Source organism: Hermetia illucens, chromosome 1 (genome assembly GCF_905115235.1).
Source record: "Hermetia illucens chromosome 1, iHerIll2.2.curated.20191125, whole genome shotgun sequence".
NCBI classification, from domain to species: Eukaryota; Metazoa; Arthropoda; class Insecta; order Diptera; family Stratiomyidae; genus Hermetia; species Hermetia illucens.
In genome coordinates, this window is record NC_051849.1 from 10,712,020 (window position 1) to 10,735,783 (window position 23,764).

The 23,764-nt window shown below is 46.6% G+C and overlaps 3 protein-coding genes and 1 non-coding gene across 4 annotated transcripts in view; 2 read left to right on the forward strand and 2 right to left on the reverse strand.

The window, feature by feature from the left end:
- Positions 1–8,413, reverse strand: part of LOC119648203 (probable beta-hexosaminidase fdl) — a 251,745-nt gene extending 243,332 nt beyond the window's left edge. Inside the window, exon 1 of the mRNA XM_038049842.1 lies at positions 8,141–8,413. The gene's annotated coding sequence lies outside the window, so the exon portion shown is untranslated. The remainder of the gene's footprint in view (positions 1–8,140) is intronic.
- Positions 8,414–17,169: 8,756 nt separating this feature from the next.
- LOC119658684 lies at positions 17,170–18,106 on the forward strand. Its single transcript, XM_038066267.1, has 4 exons — positions 17,170–17,259; positions 17,354–17,650; positions 17,715–17,809; positions 17,883–18,106. Exons 2-4 carry the CDS (start codon positions 17,397–17,399, stop codon positions 18,032–18,034), a joined length of 501 nt encoding a protein of 166 aa, XP_037922195.1. The 5' UTR covers positions 17,170–17,259; positions 17,354–17,396; the 3' UTR covers positions 18,035–18,106.
- Positions 18,107–18,437: 331 nt separating this feature from the next.
- Trnap-ugg lies at positions 18,438–18,509 on the forward strand. Its single transcript has one exon. It is a non-coding gene; the product is annotated as a tRNA-Pro (tRNA).
- A 92-nt stretch (positions 18,510–18,601) lies between these two features.
- LOC119659400 (probable 28S ribosomal protein S16, mitochondrial) lies at positions 18,602–19,366 on the reverse strand. Its single transcript, XM_038067473.1, has 2 exons — positions 19,142–19,366; positions 18,602–18,972 (listed from the first exon to the last, which is right to left on the reverse strand). Exons 1-2 carry the CDS (start codon positions 19,262–19,264, stop codon positions 18,658–18,660), a joined length of 438 nt encoding a protein of 145 aa, XP_037923401.1. The 5' UTR covers positions 19,265–19,366; the 3' UTR covers positions 18,602–18,657.
- Between the last annotated feature and the right edge of the window lie 4,398 nt (positions 19,367–23,764).

The following is a 23,764-nucleotide window of genomic DNA, read 5'->3' on the forward strand; positions in this document are numbered from 1 at the left end:
TTTTTTGAAATCCCGTGTTTATGTGAATCGTCCAAGAACCCTACAAGATTTGAAGACCAACATCCAAAAAGAAATTGCCAACATAACACCTGCTATACTAACAAGAGTCATGACAAACGCCAGAAATCGGTTTACGCAATGTATGGAGAATGGGGGACGTCACCTAACAGATTTGATCTTCAAAACAATGTAAATAAAAACTTTAGATATGTACCCACATTATAAAAAATAAATAAATATTTTCCGATGCATACAATAGTTATTATTGAGTTTTGAAAAAAGGAAGTTATGCTGCCGCACCCTGTACCTCAAGAATATTCACCAAAACATAAGGATCATGCCGCACCCTGTATTTTATTTAAACTTAATTTTATTTAAAAAAAAAAAAAATTCTATTCCTAAATCAATACATTTCATAAAAACTTTTTAAAATTCAAATAGAAAGCGGAGTGCGGGTTGTCGATTGCTTTTTTAGGGTAGTTCATCAGTAGTAGGTCTAGAAGTCTAGCAATTCTTTTTTATATGACATTCTGCCGTCCAATCATGGCACTCTGCTCTCCACTCCTGTGGCGAGGTCTAACTGAGTGGAGAGCGCCGGTGGCGTCATCCGAATCCTGCCGCGCCACATCACTCCGCCCCTAGATGAAACCGAGGGGTTTCAGCGACCGAATCCGGAACTGTATTCCCCATCAGTCTTTAGAGCGAACGCGCCGTTGCTTTGGGGTACACACGGGCTTCAGCCTGGACAGGGAGACCTCCTTTTTGTGTCCACCGATCTCGAGCTGGAAGAAGTGTTCTCCGCGCTCGAGAACGCGGTACGGGCCTTCATAAGGAGGCTGCAGCGGCTTCCGGACGGCATCCGTCCTGACCAGGACGTGCCTACACGTGTCCAGCTCTCTGGGCGCACAGACAGGCGCTCAAAATGTCCTACGCAAGCCGAGACTCACGTCCGCTTGCCTATACCCGTAGGTGTTGATACGGGAGGAATTTGCTGCTGCCAGTCTTAGTGGTTGTGGAAATAGTCGATGGTGCTGAGGTACGGGAAGAACCGAAACCTCCGCACCAGTATCCACGAGGTAGTTGCGCCTGCTGAGAGAGTGGTAAATTGTGAGGCGACGTGGCGCTGCGTTCTGGGTTGCCGTCACCAGGACCCCCCGCGGACCTAGTTTTTTGTTGGAGGCGCGAATTTACATGGAATCGTACATTTGATGGCTTTCTCGCCGAATCTGCGATGGTACCAGCAAATCCCTCGGTCCGTGGACTGTCCTGACGACCTGCTACTCGATCGCCCTTTTCGAGTGGCAGACCCCGAGTGAGCTCGTGATCTGGCGCCCGAACGCTGAGCGTCCAGCATCGCTCGTATCTCAGCCACACTGGCTGTTAAGGCGGCTATCTCGCGCCTTAAGTCGCCCACCTCGTCCGGCGGCTGTTGAACTGCCGCTATGGTCGGACGTGCGTGCACCTCGTGCACTTTGGCACTGGCAGCTGAGGCCGTGCCAGTGCCTCCAAGGAACCGGAGACGCACGCGAGAACCGCCTGGGTGCCCTCCGGGAGCCGACGCAGCCAAAGCGATTTCATCAATTCGTCGTCGATCTTACTCCCACCCAATTGCATCATTTCGCGTAGCAATTGGCTGAGAGTTCGATCTCCCAACGTTAGACCTGCCAGCAAGTGATCTAGTTTTGCCGACTCACTTACTGGGCGGGCGGCGGAGGACGGGGAACACCAATGTAGCAAAATCCCGAAATGGTTAGCGACACGGATCCGGAGAGTAGCCTCATCACAATCTTCACAAACCGTGAAGGTGATTTCTTTGGGTGAATTTTCACGTTTTCCGTTCAAGGGAAAGCGGGCGCAAATCGAGTTGCGCGACACAATCTGGGCTCGAGGTGCTTTCCGTGGTTTCTACTGTTTTACTTCGCTGCCAACACTTTATTTGGGTTCAGTATCCAATCAGCACGATCTGCACGGGACGGGCAAGTTTGTCGTCCAAGTAGGCGGGTTGCAAGTTCGGCGAAGATCAAAAGCCGGAAACGTTTCGAAGGATCCCCTCGGCGACGACTCACAGGTTCAATTGAACACCAAGCGACCGGTTGAGTCCCGGTTCTGGTTGTGTTTTTCCTCGGGACTCCTCAGATGAAATTGCGCCGACACACCTAGGAGATGTCGTTCCTTCAATTCCAGAGTCTGTGATAGTTGCGGATGAGCTTCAGTCGCCAGGGTGGTGTTGCTGAACTGGGCGCATTCGTGCGGGGTCACCAATTTAGTATTTAATGAATTATATACTGTTAAACTTAATTTTATCTCAAAATGTAAGCGGAGTGCAGATGTCGATTCTTTTTTTTCCAGGTCGTTGTCAGTCGAAGTCCAGCAATTATTTTTGTTAAATGACATTCTGCCGTCCCTTCATGGCACTCTGCTCTCTACTCCTGTGGCGAGGTCTAAACTGAGTGAAGTGTAGCGACATGGCAATGATATGACAGCACCAACATGGCAACGCCTCTCAACAGCTGATATGCTCAACAAAGTAACGTCACTATATGGATCGGCAAAGATATAAATTCGACGCCATCCGACTCTTTTACACAGTCTTTCTCTCGACCTTCTCGGTGTTTGTAACTTAATTGTTTTCGAATTTGAATAAATGGGTAGGACCTAAAAATGTACCTTTTCATGTTTCTACATTGGTGACCCCGACGACTAGAGTTAAAATAAAAAGTGCAGTGATCTTAAATTTCCATACGTTTAATCGACACCAAGCGCGAGTTTCAAAATGGCCACTGAATCCAAATCGCCAGAGACGCCGAAAACATCCCTTCAGAGTGATTTCCTGCCGCCGATAGCTAATCGACCAGCAGGCGTATTCGTGGAAGCGGCACGCATACAAAAATTTCCGTCATTTTATCGACCCGACCCGGCATTTTGGTTTGAGCAGGTAGAGGCTGCGTTCCACACTAATCACATCACGTCGGACGAAACAAGATTTAAGTACGTGATACAATCTGCCGAGCCGGAAATCCTTCCGCATGTGATCTCGATAGCACGCAATCCTCCGGCAACAAATAAATACGAAGCCGTGAAGGAGAGGATATTGGCAGCATTTGCAGAGTCCGCCGAATCCAAGCTGCGACGACTTTTCCAAGGGAAGAATTTGGAAGGAAAGAGACCATCGCATTACCTGCAGGACTTGCGTAACACTGGCGGGGAACAAGTAACTGACGCCATGCTAAGATCGTTGCTACTTGAGCAATTGCCCGAAAATATTCGAATGGTGTTAGCAATTTCTAACGAGGCAGACGTCGATAAATTGGCGAAAATGGCGGATTTAATGATCGAGAGGCAACAACTGCCTTGCATTTCCACCGTTCAGAAGGCACCCACGGAAAATGATGTCTTGGAGCAAATATTGAGCCGAATTGACCGACTGGAAATTACGACACGCAACCGGTCCCGATCCAAACAACGGAGCACCAGAAGGCAAAGATCAGGTTCACGGAATCGAGGGTTTTGCTTCTTTCATCAACGGTTTGGGAAACAAGCGCGTAATTGCCGACCGCCATGTAAGTGGCAAAATAATTCCGCGACTTCGGAAAACTAAATTCGTCGTCCCGAATTTCGGCGGTCGAGGACGACCCCTCTCACAGTAAACCCAGCCGATTACTAGTACTCGATCGGAAAAGTGGCATGCATTTACTGGTGGATACCGGTGCTGATATTTCAGTTTTGCCTAAAGACAAAAATCAGCACACGCCAATGCAATTTCAGCTTTATGCCGCCAACAATACGCCAATCAAAACATATGGACATCGCATCATATCACTCGACCTCGGTTTACGACGACCGTTTACCTGGAGGTTCGTTTTAGCGGATGTTCGACAACCAATAATCGGTGTCGATTTGCTGCACCATTATGGCTTATTAGTGGACCTACGCAGGAGGAAGATAATCGACGAAAAGACCAACTTATCCTGCATCGTAAAGCTCACCGGCACCATAACCTGTGCTATGATAACACTGAAGTCCAGCGAAAGTTATCATGACATTCTGAGAGATTTTGTCGACATCACAATTCCATCCGACGGAGCGAAAGTGATGGCTCATGATATCTACCACCATATCCTGACTAAAGGACCGCCTGTTTTTGACCGACCCAGAAGATTAACGCCCGAAAAACTGCGCGAAGCAAAGGCCGAATTTGACTACATGCTACAACAGGGAGTTTGCCAACCATCGAGTAGGCGAGCCCGTTACACTTGGTACGGAAGAAAAACGGACAATGGAGACCATGTGGAGATTATCGGCGTTTGAACGCTATCACCGTCCCAGATAAGTACCCCATCGCTCACATTAGTGACTTTGCGCACAAACTGAGTGGATGCAAGGTATTTTCCACGATTGATCTGACAAGAGCATACCACCAGATTCTTGTAGCACCCGAGGACATTCCCAAAACAGCTGTCATTACTCCTTTTGGGCTTTTTGAGTTCCGAGTAATGACGTTCGGTCTACGTAATGCCGCTCAAACTTTCCAGCGGTACATTGATCATGCACTCCGCGGATTAAATCGAACGAGGAGCATCGGAAGCACTTATTGACGATATTTAATCGACTCCGTGAATACGGATTATCCATCAATGTCGATAAATGCAGCTTCGGAACATCTTCTGCCGAATATTTAGGATATTTGGTGAGCGAAAATGGCATCAAGCCCCTTACAGGACGAGTGGAAACCATTTTGAATTTCGGAAAACCGTCAACAATTGCCGATCTGCGACGATTTCTAGGAGCTGTTAATTTCTATAGAAAATCGTTGCAGAATGCAGCCGAAATTCAAGCACCTCTCCACGAGTATCTCATTGGTGCAAGGAAACGGGATAAACGCAAAATCGAATGGAATCCACGAGCAGATGTCTCATTTGAAAAGTGCAAACAGCAAATTGCCAACGCTGCGTTACTACGACATCCCATTGAGAATGCACCATTGGCCATCAAATCAGACGCATCGGACACGGCTATGGGAGCAGTTCTCGAACAGTGGAACAACGATGTTTGGGAACCGCTCGGTTTCTTTTCGAAGAAGTTCTCCGACACACAACGTAGGTACAGCACTTACGATCGAGAACTCCAAGCAATCTACAGTGCAGTCAAGTTTTTTTCGCTACATGGTCGAAGGTCGTCCGTTATTAATCAAAACCGATCATAACCCGATAACGTTTGCCTTCCAACAGAAAGCCGATAAAGCTAGTCCACGGCAATTAAGGCAACTGGACTATATCGGCCAATTCTCGACCAATATCATATACGTCACTGGCGAGGAAAACGTTACAGCAGACGCCTTGTCCCGAATTAGTGCTGTTACATTGCCGGTCGCCATAATGCCCGAAGAATTAGCTACAGCGCAACGAAACGATGAGGAACTCCAACATCTACTGCGTTCTGAAACGACCTTGGATTTGAAAAAGTTGCGAGTTGACGACAAGGATACAATGTTGTACTGCGACGTGTCAACTTCCCAAATGCGGCCGTATATCCCAATACTTCTCAGGAGGAGAATATTTGAGATTACTCACCGACTATCTCATCCAAGCGGACGCGTCACGAAGAAGCTGATTTGCCGAAAATATGTCTGGCCTAGTATATCCAAGGACATTCTCGAGTGGGCACGAACATGTCTAGCGTGTCAACGAAGTAAGATTGGACGACATGCAAAACCATCGCATGGCCAAATCGATATGCCGGACACGAGATTCAGTCACGTACACATCGATATTGTCGGACCGCTAACGCAATCACAAGGTCACTCGTATGTATTGACTATGATCGATAGATTTACGAGATGGCCTGAAGCGGTTCCGATACGATCAATTACGGCAGATGTTATCGCAGACGCATTCTACACCAACTGGATTTCACGATTTGGAGCACCTACTATGTATATTAACATCGGACCAAGGATCCCAGTTCGAATCCTTGATCTTCCAGTCGCTGACGCACTTAGTGGGTTGCAAAAAGATTCGAACCACTGCATACCATCCTGCTTCTAACGGATTGATTGAGCGATGGCACCGATCGATGAAAGCAGCTATTATGTGCCACAACAACCGTGAATGGGTCGAAGTGTTGCCAACGGTTTTGCTCGGTCTTCGTACAAGCGTTAAGGAGGATATTGGCGCAACAGCTGCTGAGCTAGTCTATGGGACAACGATTCGCATTCCTGGAGAGTTCTTTCTTGACGAGGAAATGCCTCCCGATCCGAAATTTTTCGTTGAGGAATTTCGTCACCATATGACGCAAGTTCGTGCAACGCCAATCTCTCGACATGATAGATGGAAGGTGTTCGCCCACAAGGATCTTTCTACATGCTCACACGTGTTCGTGCGGATTGATCGAGTGAAGAAGCCGCTAGAGCATCCGTACGAAGGACCATATAAGGTGTTAGAAAGACTTTCCGACAACGTTTTTAAAATGGAAATTCAGGGCAAAGCAACAAATATCAGCGTCGAGCGACTAAAACCTGCCTATTTCGAAGTAACATCTGATCCAACGGAAGCAGCCCAACGACCAATAAGTTTGGCTCCCAAAACGTATGTAGGACCAAGAGCGAAACCAGCGAGTGAGAGGCGAGTAATATTCGATACGTAGTTTTCCAGCCGTTAACCGTCAAAACTACTCAGGAGGGAGCAGTGTAGCGACATGGTAATGACATGACAGCACCAACATGGCAACGCCTCTCAACAGCTGATATGCTCAACAAAGTAACCTCACTATATGGATCGGCAAGGATATAAATTCGACGCCATCCGACTCTTTTACGCACTCTTTCTCTCGACCTTCTCGGTGTTTGTAAATTAATTGTTTTCGAATTTGAATAAATGGGTAGAACCTAAAAACGTACCTTTTCATGTTTCTACAGGAGAGCGCCGGTGGCGTCATTTGTCTACTAGTATTCGCAACATTCGAAATAAATTTCGAATGCCGCGAATCCTGCCGCGCCACAGCTTGGCCAGTTCTGAACATAGCTTTTGGCAACGCAACATCCGGTTTCTCCTAAAATGCAAATATGAATTCGCATCTTCCGAAGGGTCCTTGTTAGTTCCCCCGTCTATCCAGTGGGGGTGACAATATTTTGTGCAGAGACGTATTTGTTTGGTTCAGATTAATTTATATACTAACGTCCTTATCAGCAGCTTGATATTCTCAGCTTCTATTTGGAAAAATATTTAAATGTAAGCACGCATATAAAATTGCAATGAGCTTACAAAGTTGCGCACAAAAGGCTTCACTCTCTCACTCAAATTATCTCAAAATAAAACCCATTCTAAGCATACTTTGATACCGCTAGGCAAAGTCTAATTATAGCAAGCCTTCTAAAAGTAGCCTAAGATGTCCAGATTAAAAGATGAAAAATTGAAGATGTCTTCAGATATCAATTTTTGAGACGACTTTTTTCTTTAGGTCTGAAATTTGAGGACGACTGCCGCGGAGACTGTGTTTGTTGATGAAGATGTAAAAGTCGCAGAATGATGGATATGAAACTGAGACGTTGGTTCCGCTATAAAAGCAACTTAACAGTTACCTACATGCATGATAATGCGCGGGGGCGGTTCACATTCGAGCAATCTAGACCCAAAAACCAATTTTATGAATGCATTTCCATAAATAACCAGATGCTCAGCGTGTAGTGAAATTTTGCTGCAACTCAATTATCAACACAACTAAGTGATTAGCACTCAACATCTTAGCATCTTACAGACGACATTCGGCTCCTTCCCATTCTGCACGCCATCCAGAACATGCGATCGCAAGAGCAGAATCAATTAGCAAAGTAAATAGTCTGCTGCCCGTACGGCACTCGTTCTTGGTGCAATGTTCAGGGACCAGAACGTGGCAAAGGAAAAGGGGTCACGAAATATTACGATGACTATGCAACCGCAGCGCGCGGCACATTTGGGGCCGTGCCAAAAGCAGAACGGAAAAGTGAGTGCCACCTTGGGAGCTGTGGTGCCACATCGTCGCCAAAGACGATGGCAGTTATGACTAGTCCAAGAAATCGGTTCAAGACAGGACCGAGTGCAAGAAATCCATAGATCCCGGCTAAAGCCGACGACAATAACATTGATGACGAACTGGGGGCACTTACCTGAGTTTGTACGCCAGCAATTTACTACATGACACGAGCAGCCGCCTGCTCCCAATTGACCTTCTTTCGTGGGATTGTTTTTCCAGTGCTGGCGCAGCGCTCCACGCGCTCTTTCCAGTTCGACTCTGAACAGAAATAGCACACGCAGCTTCCGGGCGAGGGCGTGTGGAGTAAACAAGTGATTGTGAAGGGAAAGCCGTTGCCGGATGGGCACCGTTGCGCGAGCTGAGTGCTTGATGAGCTGTTCCCGAATTAGACTGCACTAGCACCACCGTTGTCTACAAGTTATTCTTCACAGTCCATTGAGGAAAGCATGCAGACGCACCGATTCACTCACTGTACCGGCACACTATCAGCTCAAGACGGTCCCAAGGACAGAGCTAGTGGACGAAGGTTTGATAACTGCGGGGGTAAGATCCCCGAATACTGCCGAACTAGGGAAGGATACACGCCGGATGCCAACACCTCTACGAGACGTACTCCCGACGAACTGAAAGGACTCGCACAACGTAGGTCAGAAAGGATGTCCATGCAAATGGGACGGCACAATAACACAAGAGGCACAGACAGCGAAATTCAAGGAGCTCTAGACGGAAAGAAGCACATAGCCCGCTCGGCGACACCTCATCGAGTTGTTACCCTTGTACACTGCATCCACAACTCTCGCCGCAGCCGATCTAACTCGTTCCTCGAATCAGATACAGATAATCACTTGCTACACCGCAACAGTCCAAAAGTTTCACCGCAAATATTCCGATAATTTTATTACTTTATCACGAAGGACATTCGAGATAAATTGACGACTCAGAGCAAAAATATACCAACAAACCGGACAAAGCCGACAAAACGATGAACAATTCAGAAAGCGGCCACCGAAAAATGTTATTTACCTCTCCCAATTGCACGAAACTGACAGATGAGCGGCTCCCACTGTAGTTTTCCCTTTGGCAGTGATTTTCTCCTGATTAGCTTTTCTTCTAACTAACACATGTGTAAGGTATGGCAAGTGACATCTCGTCTATGTGCTCAGAAACTCATGCAGGAGGAACGGGGGAGAAGTATGGCGACTTCCATGAGAAATTCTATCGGACAATGTCGGCAAATGAATTTCAAAGTCAAAGAGAAGACATTTTGCATCCCGGCCTTCTTAAGAGAAGCTTTGTCTGTAGTAATCCCCTATTCTCTGCGATAATGTTTATGTGGTTTGAGCGGTTTCGCGCCATGAACTGCTCTTGCTCAAGTTCACATTCTTCGCTTTAACGAATGTCGCGACGTTAGGCGGACTGTAGGAACACTGCATTGTTACATGTTTTTGTAACGTTTTGGAAAGAAATTTGTTTGATTAAATAAAATTGTTACCTCCAAGGTTGCAGGAATTAATATAAACTCAAAATTTATATCTCAAAATTCCGCTGCTGCCACTGCAGATAATCTCGGTCAGAATCATAGTAGAAGGTCCCTACTGAGCAACTCCTCGATTAATATATCTTCCTCCGGGAGCTCCCAAGAAGCTTCCATTCCTCCTCCACTATTCTATCCTGCGCGTTTCTGGTACGCACCACTCGTCGGTCATGAATGATGTTCTTCCTTGTTACGTGCCCTCCTCTCCTAAGTGCTTACGCTCTTACCCCATCTGGTTCACCACTGAAGTTCACAAAATACTACGTCAAAAATATAGTGCGAAGAAGAAGTTCCTGTCTAGAAACGATGCTCTACGTTCCTCGGTCAAATCCTTAATACGTAAGTTCAGAAACGAATATTTGACTAGTGTGGAAGACTCACTAAAGCGCGGAAACCTGAAACCTTTCTGATCCCACATTCGCAACTCCCGCTGCCCTCCTCAGTTATCCCCTCCGTCCCTTAAATTTTCTGGCTTCTCAACTAACTCCTCCCAACTATCTTGTGATTTACTCTGCCGCTATTTTACCTCAGTCTATGTTCCCCCTCTTTCCTCCGAATTCCTCCCGATAGTGGATGTAGCTTGCCCCGCATCGCTTACCATTCGCCTTCTTACCCCTATCCTTGTCAAGTACCTCATTGGCAAACTTGATGCCAATGTCGGACCTGGCTACGATGGTTTTCCAAACCTCTTTTTGCTCAAAACTGGTAGGTCCATCTCTTATTTTCAATAAAAGCCTGGAAAAGAATCATTTTCCCGGCTTGTGGAAAGAGGCTCTCATCATCCCCATACACAAAAGTAGCGATGAACTCCACTCAAGGTTGTCCACAGGGTGGAGTACTATCGCCGCTGATGTGGAGTATGGTACTGGATGAACTCCTGGACGTGTTACCTAACACTTTTTTTTTTATGGATGGAGGTGGAAATCTTAGAAAGACGCTGCTGCGCCAGGTTGCAGCAGTGTGTGGGGTTCACACCCACTAAAACCACCCCTACTCTTCCGCCGCTCCCCGCGGGACCACCGTGAAGTATTACTTCGCGGGGGAGGCTCTGGTTCGCTATACCAGCTCGTCCATGTCGCGTCTCCGTCGCGCCGCCTTCCGAGCTCGATCCAACTCCAGGAGTTTTGTCTGCACCACGGCTACTGCCTCATTTACCGCCATCCTCCGACTTCAACATCTCTTCCACCAGGTTGGAGGGCTAAGATGCTGTTCAACCTCCTTTTCTGCTGCAGAAATCTGGGACAATGGAACATAATGTGCTCTGGGTCCTCGAGTGTAGCACCGCATTCAGGACAGTTGGGAGACTCGTCCAACTCGAAGCGATGCAAGTACTTCCTATAGCCACCGTGTCCCGTAAAGGAACTGTGTCAGGTGGTAATTCAATTCTCCGTGCTTTCGGTTGACCCATTTCTCGATACACGGGATCAATGTATGGGTCCACCTGCCCTTGTCGGAGTTATCCCATCGTTGTTGCCACTTGCCACACAACTCTCTCCTGATGGCTTTTCGGAAATCCGCATTCACCTCGGCTGGATTTGCTTTCCGTTTTTCGTAGAGCCAGTGTGCCTCGCTCGCTAGAAGATCTATAGGGATCATTCCTGCGATGACACACACTGCCTCCGTCGACACCGTCCTAAATGCACTGCACACCCTTAGCGCAATTGGCCGGTATGCCGAACATATCTTCCTCCGGTTGACAGCGTGGTTCAACGCTCCCGCCCAGACAGGGGCCGCGTACAGCAGGATCGACCTCACCACTCCCGCGATGAGTAGCCTGCGACTATACTTCGGCCCTCCCACGTTAGGCATCATCCTTGCAAGGGATGAGCTGGCATTTGCTGCCTTCTCTCGCGCATAATCCAAGTGTCCCTTGAAACTCAGCTTGGCATCGATCATCACCCCCAGGTATTTGACAACCGATTTTGAGACGACCTCACGATTACCAACCTGGATGGTAACCGTGTTGTTCTTCCTAGGGTTGGTAATGAGGGCCGCCTCCATCTTTTCGTCCACCAGGTCCAGCATGACCATTCGTAACCATGACTTGATGGTATGAATGGCTTCATTTGCATAAAGCTCCACGTCCTCGGGATGCTTTGCAATTGCAACTACCGCCAAGTCGTCCGCAAAACCAATCAGCGTTGTCTCCTCCGGCACGCGAAGGCCAAGCACTCCGTCGTACATTATGTTCCACAGCAACGGTCCCAATACAGAACCTTGAGGCACACCTGCTGTCACAATGTACTCCTTCGGCCCGTCGTCCGTCTCGTACCAGAGAAGTCTGTCCGAAAAGTAACTCTCGATGAGCCGAGTCAAGTAGCTAGGAACACCCAGTTTGGCCAAAGCGCCCTTAATCCAGCCCCAGTTGGCTGAGTTAAAAGCATTTTTGACGTCCAGCGTCACCAGAGCACAGCATTTGCCCATGGCCATTGCATTTCGAGCCAATTCCACGACCTTTGCTACTGCATCGACCGTAGAACGGGCTCGCCGAAGCCCATATTGCCGCTCCGAAAGACCACCCGCAAGCTCGATGAACGGGAGCAGCCTGTTGTATATCACCCTCTCCAACATCTTCCCCATGGTGTCTAAGAGACAAATAGGGCGATATGAAGAGGGCACGCCAGGTGGTTTCCGGGGCTCCGGTAGCAACACCAGCTTCTGCCTCTTCCACTGGGTGGGAAACACTCCTTCCGCCATGCACGCTTCGAATGTGCTTGCGAACCACCTTGGTCTGGCCTTGACCGCCACCTTCAGAGCCCTGTTCGGAATTCCGTCCAATCCCGGGGCCTTGCTGTCCCCAATACGTCTGCAGATTTCCCAAAGTTCTTCTTCGGTAACATCAGGGATCGAGAAGACGTCCTGCTGAGCTGCCAGTTGGGGTTCTCTTTCGTCCTGCTCCTGCTGCGGGAAAAGTGTTGTAATTATTTGCAACAAGAGCCGTGGGCATGTCACCTGAGGTGATTTTCGCCCGCGGATCTTCTTCATTACAACTTGGTAGGCTGTACCCCACGGATTCGTATTAGCCTCCATGCAGAGCTTCTGGTAGCATTCCCGCTTGCTTCTCCGAATGGCCTTCTTAAGGTTGCTTCGCAGATCCCTGTATTCCTCCTTACGCTCCTGGTGCTACGGCCTTCCTCTTGTCCTGTGGGAAAGTCTCCTCGCTCGGAGACAAGAGGATCTCAAGGCAGCGATCCCCGTGTTCCACCAGTAGTTTGGCCTCTTGCCGTGGTGCAAACGTCGTCGTGGAATCGTAGCGTCGCATGCTTCGGTTACACGCTGAGACAGCTGTGTGACCCTTTCCACCGCTGTTCCATCCGGATCATGGGCTCCCTCCAATGCGGCCAGGAATATCTCCTCGTCAAAAGCTCCGGTAGACCAGCCAACCGCCTTAGCCTTTCCACTTCCCAATGCGGAGGAAGATGGCCTGGTGGTCACTGTGGGTGTAGTGCTCACTCACTTGCCAAGCCATCTCCCTCACCAGAGAAGTGCTAACAAATGTCAGGTCGACGATCGAACCCGCCCCTCTTCCTCGAAAGATGGGCACGCATCCAACGTTGGCCAGCACGATGTCCAGCTCCGCAAATGACTCCAACAGAATCTGACCTCTGGTGTTCGTCGATCGGCTTCCCCACTCCAGGGCCCACGCATTGAAATCGCCCGCAATGATTTTAGGGCTGCGGTCTCTAGCGTCCAACACAAGACTGTCTAACATCTCCTCATATTATGCTAAGGTTGCACTAGGAGGAGCGTAGCAGCTGTAAATATGGACACCGTTGACCTTCGTCCTTATAAAATCGGCTGCCGGGGGGGGGCATGACTTCCTGAATGGCCTGTCTTCCGCACGCCCAGATTGCGGCGTTGCCAGACGCATCCACCGCCCAAGTCGCACCGCCGTAGTTTCTGTACGGCTCGCAAATAACCGCGACATCGACATTCGACTCTCGAATGGTTTGCGAGAGCAGGTCCTGAGCTGCCTCACAGTGATTGAGATTGATTTGTATCAATCTCATTTGCCTGTGCGGTTCAGCTCCCTCCTATATACCGGACATCTGCTGCTTCCCGCAATATGCCGGCCGTCCACGCCCTCTTTCCCACTACATAACATACACCGTGGATCTCCGGTGCAATCTTTGATCTCTTCCCCACACTTCCTGCAACTCCTCGACTATTAACGACTGAGCCGACTGGCCAGGAGAATTGGTAATCGTCGCCAAAAATGCCTTTCAAAAATCACTATAACGCTCGAAAGTAATAATAATAAAAATCGTTGGCGCAACAATCCACATTGGATCAGGTCCTTGAAGTGTGTTAGAGCACTTCATTCAAGACCGTAACAGTGCACTACAGTACACTTTAGGAGGCAATGTGATCAGCATTGCGCTCGCCAGAGATTATTTATTATAGATTTTTTGACTCAAGTACTCATTCACAGCTGAGTCGACTGGTATCCGACATCTAGTCACAATTACAAATCCGTCTGCCACCAGTGAGGTTTGAACGGCGACCTTCCGCTACGACAGTCCAACGTTCTGTCGTCATAAGTAAGCGACCCCGCAACGATCGTAAAAACCGGTGTAGGCGCTACGATTGAAGGATATATGCAATCGGTGTGGTTAGTTTTATTGACTCATGAGTCAAGGTACGTGATTAAATCTCTGGGTCCAGACAGGGAGATAATATGAGAAAACCAACAACTCCGGCCCACATCTCGTCAAACTGCTAGCGTTCGTGTTAGCTCCAGCACGTGCCGTCCGGTTCCATATATTATCTCGCGCATTCGTGAGTTTGGTTGGTTAACAGCCTTGGTCACCATATTGGTGCCAAGGTAATGCAACGCTGGATTCCCAATGATACGAGTGGTTATAGGAGATCAGGTCGATCATCCTGAGTGGCAGATAACGACCTAGAGGGCAGAGCTATCCCAAAAATCTAAACAAATTGGCTAAATTGACCGTGAAGGTCCGCCCACAAAGATTGAAGCTCCATCAAAGTGCTCGGTCGACACGTTCTTGCACGCCTCTGTGCTAGCCAGGCTCGGGAATGTGGGGGGGGGGGGGGTCTCTTGAAGGCTTTGATCTCTCACGCTTCACTACTACAGAACAACGTGTTTATTCCGATGCGTGGGTCCGCACCGGATTCTACAATAGACGTTAATTAGGATTTCGCGACGGCCTATCGAATGATAAATAGAACGCGAACTGGAAATTGGAAATTGGAGAAAACAAAAAACCGCTCGACCGCGCGCGTGGAGCCGTAAGTCTCCGGACCCGAGTGCCGCGATCAAGGAGGGGAAGATCCACGACGGATCACCGTCTCAATTATTGTCTCTTCCGCCTCAGATCTTGTATGAGGCACGGCCTCTGAGGTTCCCACCCTTCCTCGACATCCTCAGGCCAGTTATTCATTTCGAGGATGTCCCTTTTAGAAATTCCGCGGGAGAAAGGAGGATACTAAAGGGAGGAAGTCCTTAAACTACGGTTAGATTATTTACGCATCATTCATTATTCATCGTTCCGGCAAATTTCATAACAATAATTATAATATAGAAAATGAAAATAAAAATAAACAATAGGTAAAATTCAAAGAAGGAAAAGAAAATAAAAAATAAGAAAATAACAAAATAAGAAAATAAAAACAATGACCCACCCAGGTCGTCACTCCGAGCTCGAATTGATGCTGGTGTACAAATTCTAAAAAAAAATTTTATAAAAAAAAACAATTTATAAAAAAATTAATTCATCCTTATCAATTTATGTTACGCTAACTTGATGATTCGTTCTTGGACAAAATATGATCCACTTGGCATCCAGCAGGCGTATTGCTTAAATTCTTACAGAAACGATCAATATATTATGCTAGAATCCGCACGTTTCTTAGCTGTTCAAAACCTGTTTCCACAACGTTTGAAAATCACAACCAATCCCGTCACACAAAGCAAAGCACTACTTTCTTCTGCCTGAATTTATTCAGAATAATTCCTTTAAAATACACTCGAATTATGGTTTAACACGATGCGGCGTCAGTTTTCTGGGTCGGGTTCCTCTATTTTTCTCCGAAAAATCTTCACTTATTTTCCTTCCAACTGTCACTTTTTTCACTCTGTCGTCTGTACCACTTCGCCTCCTCTTTGTTCTCTCATTTTCTTCTGCACTCCTTCAGCGTTCCCCAAAAGAAAACCTCCTCCTTACGTACCGCTTCACTCGCTTCTCCAGAAACCCTCCACTCCTCAAAAGAAAAACTTCTCCTCTTACGCACCGCTTCATTCGCTTCCACCAGAAACCAAACTCCCCCCAGAACTCTCGGATGACCAAAAAGCCATCCCAACCTCATAATTTTTTTCCATCTGTGTACAGAAAACTTCCACACACAGTGTTTTTTATGAAGAGACAACAATCGAGTTACTCCCCGTCGTAGAATACTAAAAAAAACAATCAAAAAAAAGGATCGCGAGAATTCAATCTTCCTCGTCTGAAGTCAGAGAACAAAGTGAAGATGAATCATTGAGGACGGAACGGCACAGCATATAGCCGACTACCTCCGTATTCCATCAAGGATTCATCTCACCCGTCACTTCATCCCTACGAAGAAGAAAGAATATTTAATTTTCTTCAAATTCTGAAACGAAGAGACAGCCGTTTCACATAAAGTTAGGGAATGACACTCCTCAGAAGCTCGGACGGCAATACCTTTCAGCTTATAGCCGCAAAGGCCCGTAGATCCAGAGGCTTCTGGAAGGCAATCACCTACGAGACGTCAAATCTCAATACAAACACAAGAAACGACTAGCTCTTATGGTATTCTACCAAGAATAGGACAGGAAACTCTACGTTACAAGGTGGGAAAGGAAAATGAGGCTTAGGAACACTTGCTTCCGGGGAAAAAGGCGTGAAACCTAAAACTAGAAATCTAAAGGCAAGTGTACGTGGAGCCTAGCCGGGAACAATGTTGAGAATCTATTGATTATCTATCCGACACCACCAAACGAAGTTGGGAGCCGGAATAGGCTATCTTCCACTTGATTCAGAAAACCTGTAAATAATAAATAAGGCCTGAGTCCAGGAAATGTTTGGCCCCACGATGGGCGCCATTTGTAATGATACGAGTGGTTATAGGAGATCAGGTCGATCATGCTGAGTGGCCGCTAACGACCTAGAGGGCAGAGCTATCCCAAAAATCTATCCACAAAGATTGAAGCTCCATCAAAGCGCTCAAAGGACCCTCCCCCCCACATTCCCGAGCCTGGATAGCACAGAGGCTTGCAAGAAAGTGTCGACCGAGCACTTTGATGGAGCTTCAATCTTTGTGGGCGGACCTTCACGGTCAATTTAGCCAATTTGTTTAGATTTTTGGTATAGCTCTGCCACTCAGGATGATCGACCTGATCTCCTATAACCACTCGTATCATTACAGCTGTGAAATAGGCGCCCCCATTTAATACATTGTCTAGGCTTAGGTATGAAGTCCTCCACTGGCACGCGAGTGTAACCAAAGACAATGTGTTCTGGAAGGTCGGATCCATGAAAAGCTATTTCAGCCATGTTTGAGGAGATGAAATCTTGGGGGTTATCCAGAAGGAAAAAGTCAAAAACACCTAACATGAAATTTCTACCCATCATTGAACGTTTCCATTTGTATCGTCCAATGAGCACACCCCTGACGGCATAAAATTCTGACAAGTTGACTTTGACAGCAAAAGTTACGTAAATAAGTCCACACGGGTTTGTGTCACTTTTCCTGCAATTTCTTCCAATTAACCCCCAGCAAACTAATTCAAGCTTGTGAGAAATCTCTATGCAAATCTCTCTATTCCAGGGACTCTCATCTGCCTGCATAACACTTCACACTTCCCTTCAACATGAGTCTAAACTCAAAATACTACGATCAGCCGGAAGGCAAAGACTTATCGGGAAAAATGATTGCCACTAACAAGGCAGCTCTGACCGGAGGATTAATTTGGTCCATATATGATGTTGTGCTGTTCTCGAAGCCCCAAGGATACCTGCCAACAATCGGTCGTATTGCCTCAATCACGGGTCCCTTCATGGGAATCGCGACGGCGTTTACGCTGGGAACCTACACAGCCACCAATGTCCGTGGAAAGGATGACACGTACGCCTCGAATGCATTCGCGAATAGAAAATTAGTTTCATTTTTTAATCTTCTTGAATTTCAGGATAAACTATGTCATTGGAGGATATTGTGCGGGAGCCGTTTATGGAGCGTGGAAGCGAAATTTGGCGGCCGGCATTGCAACAGGAACCTTCTTTGGTAGGATTGGGACTCGCGGCTTTGCTGCTGGGTTTAAGAGGTTTTTAATGTCATTATTTTCTGTGTCGTTTAGCTCTCCTGGGTCTTACGAAGAAGCTGTCAATCATGGAGGGATGGGATTTGTTCCCGGAACAAAAGGGACGCGGTTGGATTTCACTTCACGAACACGATTTCACTCTTATGCGCGATCCAGCGAAGAACTGGACGACAGGCAAGGAGCAATAGACGGGACGTGATATATCAAAGTGTTTGCTGTTAGAACGTTCTTTATTAAAATACAAAACTCAAGGAAATGTTTGCCTATTCGTTTCGCATTTACCCGGGCTCGTTCAGGGTTGAGGTTTTTCGAAGGAAAATGTGGGCGCTGCCTGCAGGCAGTCCTTGAAGGGAAGTCGCTTACAATTCGAAGTTCACGGCAGGCACGTCGCTGATTGGAAGTCGAAAAAGTTTGATCATTAGCGTGATATAAGTGGCGGATGAGAGGGAGGCATGCGGATGCACCTTCCGGGGAAGCGTCAATACCAAATTCCTGTGAAGATAATTCGAAAAACAGAGAAATGGGGCAAGAAGTTAACTCCTCGGGATGGATTCCAATTGAAAAGATATATTGGAGCGAATCCTCCCAAGCGGCTCAATGGTCTAGGGGTATGATTCTCGCTTTGGGTGCGAGAGGTCCCGGGTTCAAATCCCGGTTGAGCCCACTTTTTGCATCACCCAAAACATGCCACAAGACTTTCCCATGGCTCCACTCCCGAGACTTCGAAAGATATATAAAGAGACGACACGCGCTGCTACTTTTAGATCCTTTTATTAACTACATACAAACGAAACATCAAACCCTAATAACACTAACTCGTACCGCTTCCACCCTCTTTGCTCTCTGGTGCTTTATTCGCGTCCGCCCCACTTTCACTGGCTTTAGCGGCAGCTTCCTCGGCGGCCCTTCGATTCCTCCAAGCTGTCATGTAGGTCCGCGGGTGGATGGGTAGCAATCCGGCGATTCCCAGGAGCTCCGCGACAGGCGTAGACAAATGTGCTCCATTGCCCAACCAGTAACGGATTCGCTCGAAATTGAACGCGACGAGATGCTCCTCGTGTTCATTTGGAAATGGATCGTAAGTCCCCAACTGCTCGATCACCGGCTGGTGCTGAGCCTTTCGGCGCTGAAAGGATTTGTTTCTTGTGATTACGAAGTACCGAAATTTAAGTCACAACAAAACAATAAAATTCCACATAATTAGTTACAAATGTCTACGCTCGCAATGAGGTATTCTCCTCACTCCTTCTAAAATAACGTAAACAATCTAAATCCACCAAAAACCATGATCTAACCTCCATAACAACAATGTGGAAAAACGGCCTATTCGTGCATCCATGACGGGCGAATCTGATTATCTTTGCAGAATGTTTATAGAAACGGCCAGTCCCACTGGCTAACGCTAAAGGTATTGACATGTCTACAGAAGTCTGAGAATATTCGCGCCGAACAGGAGCCCACGGACACCTACTCCCAACCAAACCAAATGTCAAACATTGACATCGTCTGTCCCGGCTCGTTAGCAGCAATTTACTTACACCAGCGACGGTGTGGTTTTTGTGAACTATTGCTGTTGATTTAGAAAACTGCATTAATTTTGTGGAAAACGGGCAAAATTAACAAAAAATTCGGTTTGCGATATTTTAAATTCTAAAGTAGATGTTTTGTTTTTAAAATCATTTTTATTTTTAAGAAATAGGTAACAATAGTATATAGATTGGAAAAATGAACAATAAAAAAACAATCTTTTAAAATAACAAAAATAACTTAAAGCTAATGGCCACTGTGGGCTCTCAAAGTTTTCGAATAGCAATTTACAGACAGAGAAGAGAAACAGTAAGAAATAAAAATCTAATTTTACAATAAGTTGTCGGGAAATGGTCAAAAACCCAACAGAATTCACTTGGCCTTAGTGGCAAATAAAGAAATATAAAAGTAATAATAAATATTTGATCGCTTCAAAAAATACTTTTAACTTAAATTGTTGTTCTTAAAACTAGCCCCCACCAAGAAGCAAATGGCAGAACTGAGCACGCCACCGCTAACCGGCATCCCGCAGCCACCAGTACCAAGATTTCTCTTTTTCATCCCGCTTAATATCAATTGCTCTCGCTCTGGAGTATCTCCAGTCGAATCCCGGAGCCCCCACTGTCAAATTCGGGAGTATTCTATCCTTTTGTCCGTGGCCCATCTATGTATATGATACATAACCGGATCACCGGCAGAATCAAGAATTAGACCATTCCTGTCAAGATACAGGAACGCTTCGGGAGGAATGAAGCCTGTCCTGAGAGTTTTCTCGAAATACCCATCATTTGGGTAGAACGGCTGCGAAACCCAAGGGTTCTCACCATGCGAAGCAGATCGCACTATATGATTCCGAATCAATCTGACGATAACTGTGTCGATTCTTGGCACACCAGCAACTGCATACATCACTTCATTAGTTACATAGTGCTCATAGTTTGACGAAGCAATCCTATTAAGCCCCGTGCAAGCACGCAGACATTTCCTTTCAAAGATCCTTATTTTCTCCATTTGGCTAGCACTCAAATTAAACCAGATAGCACACACGTAGGTGAGCACCGGTGTAACCAAAGTAAGATAGCAAATAATCTTAACCTTCCGGCTAAAATGTGGAGCATAAAAGAGTCTTCGAAGAGACATGAATGCCTTGCGAGCGCTTTCTAGCGCGACTTTAACGTGCTCGTTAAATTGGAGACGCTCGTCAAGACGCACACCCAGGTATCTAACGCACTTCTTATGAGGAATGCGCTCAGAACTATCCTCGTTCGCGACAATGTGGAAATCTCTCCAATTCCTTTTCAAGTTCCTACTGGCATACGCCAAGGAATTTCGAAACAGAATCGTTTCACACTTTTGCGCATTGATTTTCATCCGCCAACTGTTCGTGAAGAACTTAATATCATTGAACATCTTCTGAAGTTCAACTTGCACCTCAGTTACCTTCTTGTGCGCCGTGTAGGCTATCAGATCGTCAGCAAAGGCAACCAACGACCTTTTAGGAGATTTATTAAAATCGAAAGTATTGAGCAATTCGCCGGCAAATATCGCAAAAAGTGTAGGCGTAGTCACTGTCCCTTGCTGTAATCCATTCAGAACATGAAATTCTCTGTTAGTAGTGAGATTTCCGTCCGTAATGACAAAGCATTTGCCATACAGCATACTACACATCATCGCTACGAGGTGACTGGGAAACTCATTCTTCAGGAGCCTGAAAATCAGTCCATTCAACCAGACGGTATCAAAGGCTTTCTCCATGTCTATAAGGCAAGCGCCTACGTACTCACCATTGTTGATCCGCCAGCAAATATCAGACGTTACCTTCGTTATTGCATGTATTGTCGAATGTCCAGATCGAAATCCGAATTGCGCGTTCGGCAATAATTCCTTCTTCTTGATATGCCCGTTCAAGGCTTTCAATACGAAAATCTCAAACACCTTGCTGATGTTAGGCAGCAAACTGATTGGGCTGGATGAATCCTTCCCTCTCTTTAAAATCGGGAATACTCGGGCTTTCTTCCATTGTCCTGGAAAGGAGGAATTGTTCAATAAATTATTGAACAAAATGCAATAATTACGAATGGCAACGTCTGGTAAATGCCTGAGGACCACGTTGGGAATGCCATCCATACCGGACGATCTCTTATTGTTTACTCTTCTAAATATGGAAGTTAACTCCCCACATGAGACAAAGTAATCAAGCAGATTATCACTCGGTGTGAGATCAGCCTGCAACGCAGAGCTAAATTGAGAACTGTGGTGCCGTTCAGGCTATATTTGAAATTGTGGACATCTCGTTCTACAATTTCCGAAAGTCACGTTGGCTCTAAGTCCGTTCTGGGCCGATGCAGCGATTCAAAGTGCTCCCCTATAAGTTCGAGTTTCAGAGCATCATCCATCACGATGTAATTGCCTTGCGCATCAGCAGTTACACTATTCGTGTCTATACCTGAGTCAATAAGGTGTTGTATCTCGCTGCCACCGACTTTAATTCTCGGTACAGTTATTCGTGACTTCTTCCGGAATAACGTAGATGTAGTTCAAGATAAATGTTCAAATTTGTAAAAACAAAAAATAGGTGTAGTCAAAAAACTGGTAGCAAACTCTTCGCGGACGATTGTACGGAGACTGAGCAGAACGAAAGGCAAAATTTGCAACCCGGGACGTCTCGTCGCGCGCCATAATGGCCGCCTTCAGCGACCGATGTTAACGTTCTAACATTCTATTGGAATGGGAATGGTATCCAGTTGTCCGCTGACGTTTGAATCCCAGAGGCTTTCCGAGCTTGGAGAAGAGAGTAGATTCAAATCGAATTCCCTGGTCTGTAATGACGACCCCAGTAACACTAAAGTGCCGAATCCACAGTTACGTCACCACATTATCTTTGTCTTCAGGAGAGAAGATAAAATGCTGAAGAAGGGGACAGTTGGTCCCCGAAATCCGTATTTGTATAAATTAGATACTTTTAGCCAATCTTCTTCTTTTTCATCAGCCTTTGTTGTGAGGTCGGCTCGTCGTGATCGGTTTCGCTCTACCCCATCCAGCGTATCAAGCCACCGTTGTTTCGGCCTGCCTTTTGGTCATTTACCATCGACTTTGATGTTCAGACCAATCTTGGCAAGTGAATTCTCGTTAGCACGAATTACATGACCATTCCATCGAAGACGCTTTTATCGCAATTTTTCCACGATCGGTGCAACCCCATAACGATCGCGGATATCCTCATTTCGGATGTGATCAAACCGTGTCACGCCACTACTCCAACGCAACATCTTCGTCTCCATTACCACAAGACGCCGTTCATTGTCTTTTATAATCGGCCAACACCCAGAACCATAGAGAGCGACAGGACGGACAAAATTGCGGTAAATTTTCGATTTGAGATGTTCGTTGACACATCGATCACAAAGAACACCAGCTGTGGCACGAAACTTCATCCAGTTTGCGTTAATGCGTGAAGCAATTTCATAACGCAGTTCTCCATTGGCTGATAGCGTTGACCCGAGGTATTTAAATCGCTCAGTTCTGGGCAGAGCACTGTCGCTGACAGTAATTGTGCCAGTTTCATGGGGATCGGTCGTCAAAAATTCAGTTTTGTTTAGATTCAATCTGAGACCGTGTTGCATGAGGCGATCATTCCATTTTTGGACAAGTTGCTCGAAATCATTTTTGCTATCAGATGCTAGGAAAACATCATCTGCATAAAGCAGTGTGTAGGGCGCTGGACGTTGGATATCCCGTGTGACGGTGTCCATAACAAGGACAAAGAGGAGTAGTGAGAGGTCACTTCCTTGATGAACACCCACAGAGACACGAAGCGGTTTTGATACACCCGCCATACTTCGAACTTTACTTTTCGGATCGTGGTAGAGCAATTGAACCCAACGCACGAGTTCTTCTGGCACGAAGTGTTGTCGTAAAGCATACCAGATGAGTTCGTGTGGTACACGGTCAAGCGCTTTCTCTAGATCCAGAAAGGCAATGTAAAGAGGGCGATGCTTCTCACGGTGTTTCTCCATGAGTAACCGCGTAGCGCGTATTGCGTCAGTAGTTCCGCAGTTCTTGACAAATTCGGCTTGATTCACGGTTATTTCAACAATTTCGCGAATACGGTTGTCAAGAATGCGTTCAAAAATCTTCATGGTATGGGAAAGTAACCTGATCGGACGGTAATTTGAACATTCTGCTGGACTACCTTTCTTTTTTCATATTGGAACAGTGGTACTTTCTGCCCAGCCAAATGGTGTTTTACCTTCCTGAATAACCCGATTAAAGAATTGAATTGAGCTACGGTGTTGCGTTCAAGCTCTTCGCTTTCCGGAGCTCAGATGCGATGTCGTCAAGTTCTGTGGCTTTCCCCGATTTCATTCGTTTTATTGTCTCCTCGACTTCAG

Coding starts and splice junctions, on each gene's coding strand:
- LOC119658684 (XM_038066267.1), top strand. CDS start 17,397: ATGAGTCTAAACTCAAAATACTACGATCAGCCGGAAGGCAAAGACTTA. Junction 17,651..17,714: donor GTCCGTGGAAAGGATGACAC/GTACGCCTCGAA, acceptor CTTGAATTTCAG/GATAAACTATGTCATTGGAG. Junction 17,810..17,882: donor TGCAACAGGAACCTTCTTTG/GTAGGATTGGGA, acceptor TGTGTCGTTTAG/CTCTCCTGGGTCTTACGAAG.
- LOC119659400 (XM_038067473.1), bottom strand. CDS start 19,264: ATGTCAATACCTTTAGCGTTAGCCAGTGGGACTGGCCGTTTCTATAAA. Junction 18,973..19,141: donor TCCACATTGTTGTTATGGAG/GTTAGATCATGG, acceptor AAATCCTTTCAG/CGCCGAAAGGCTCAGCACCA.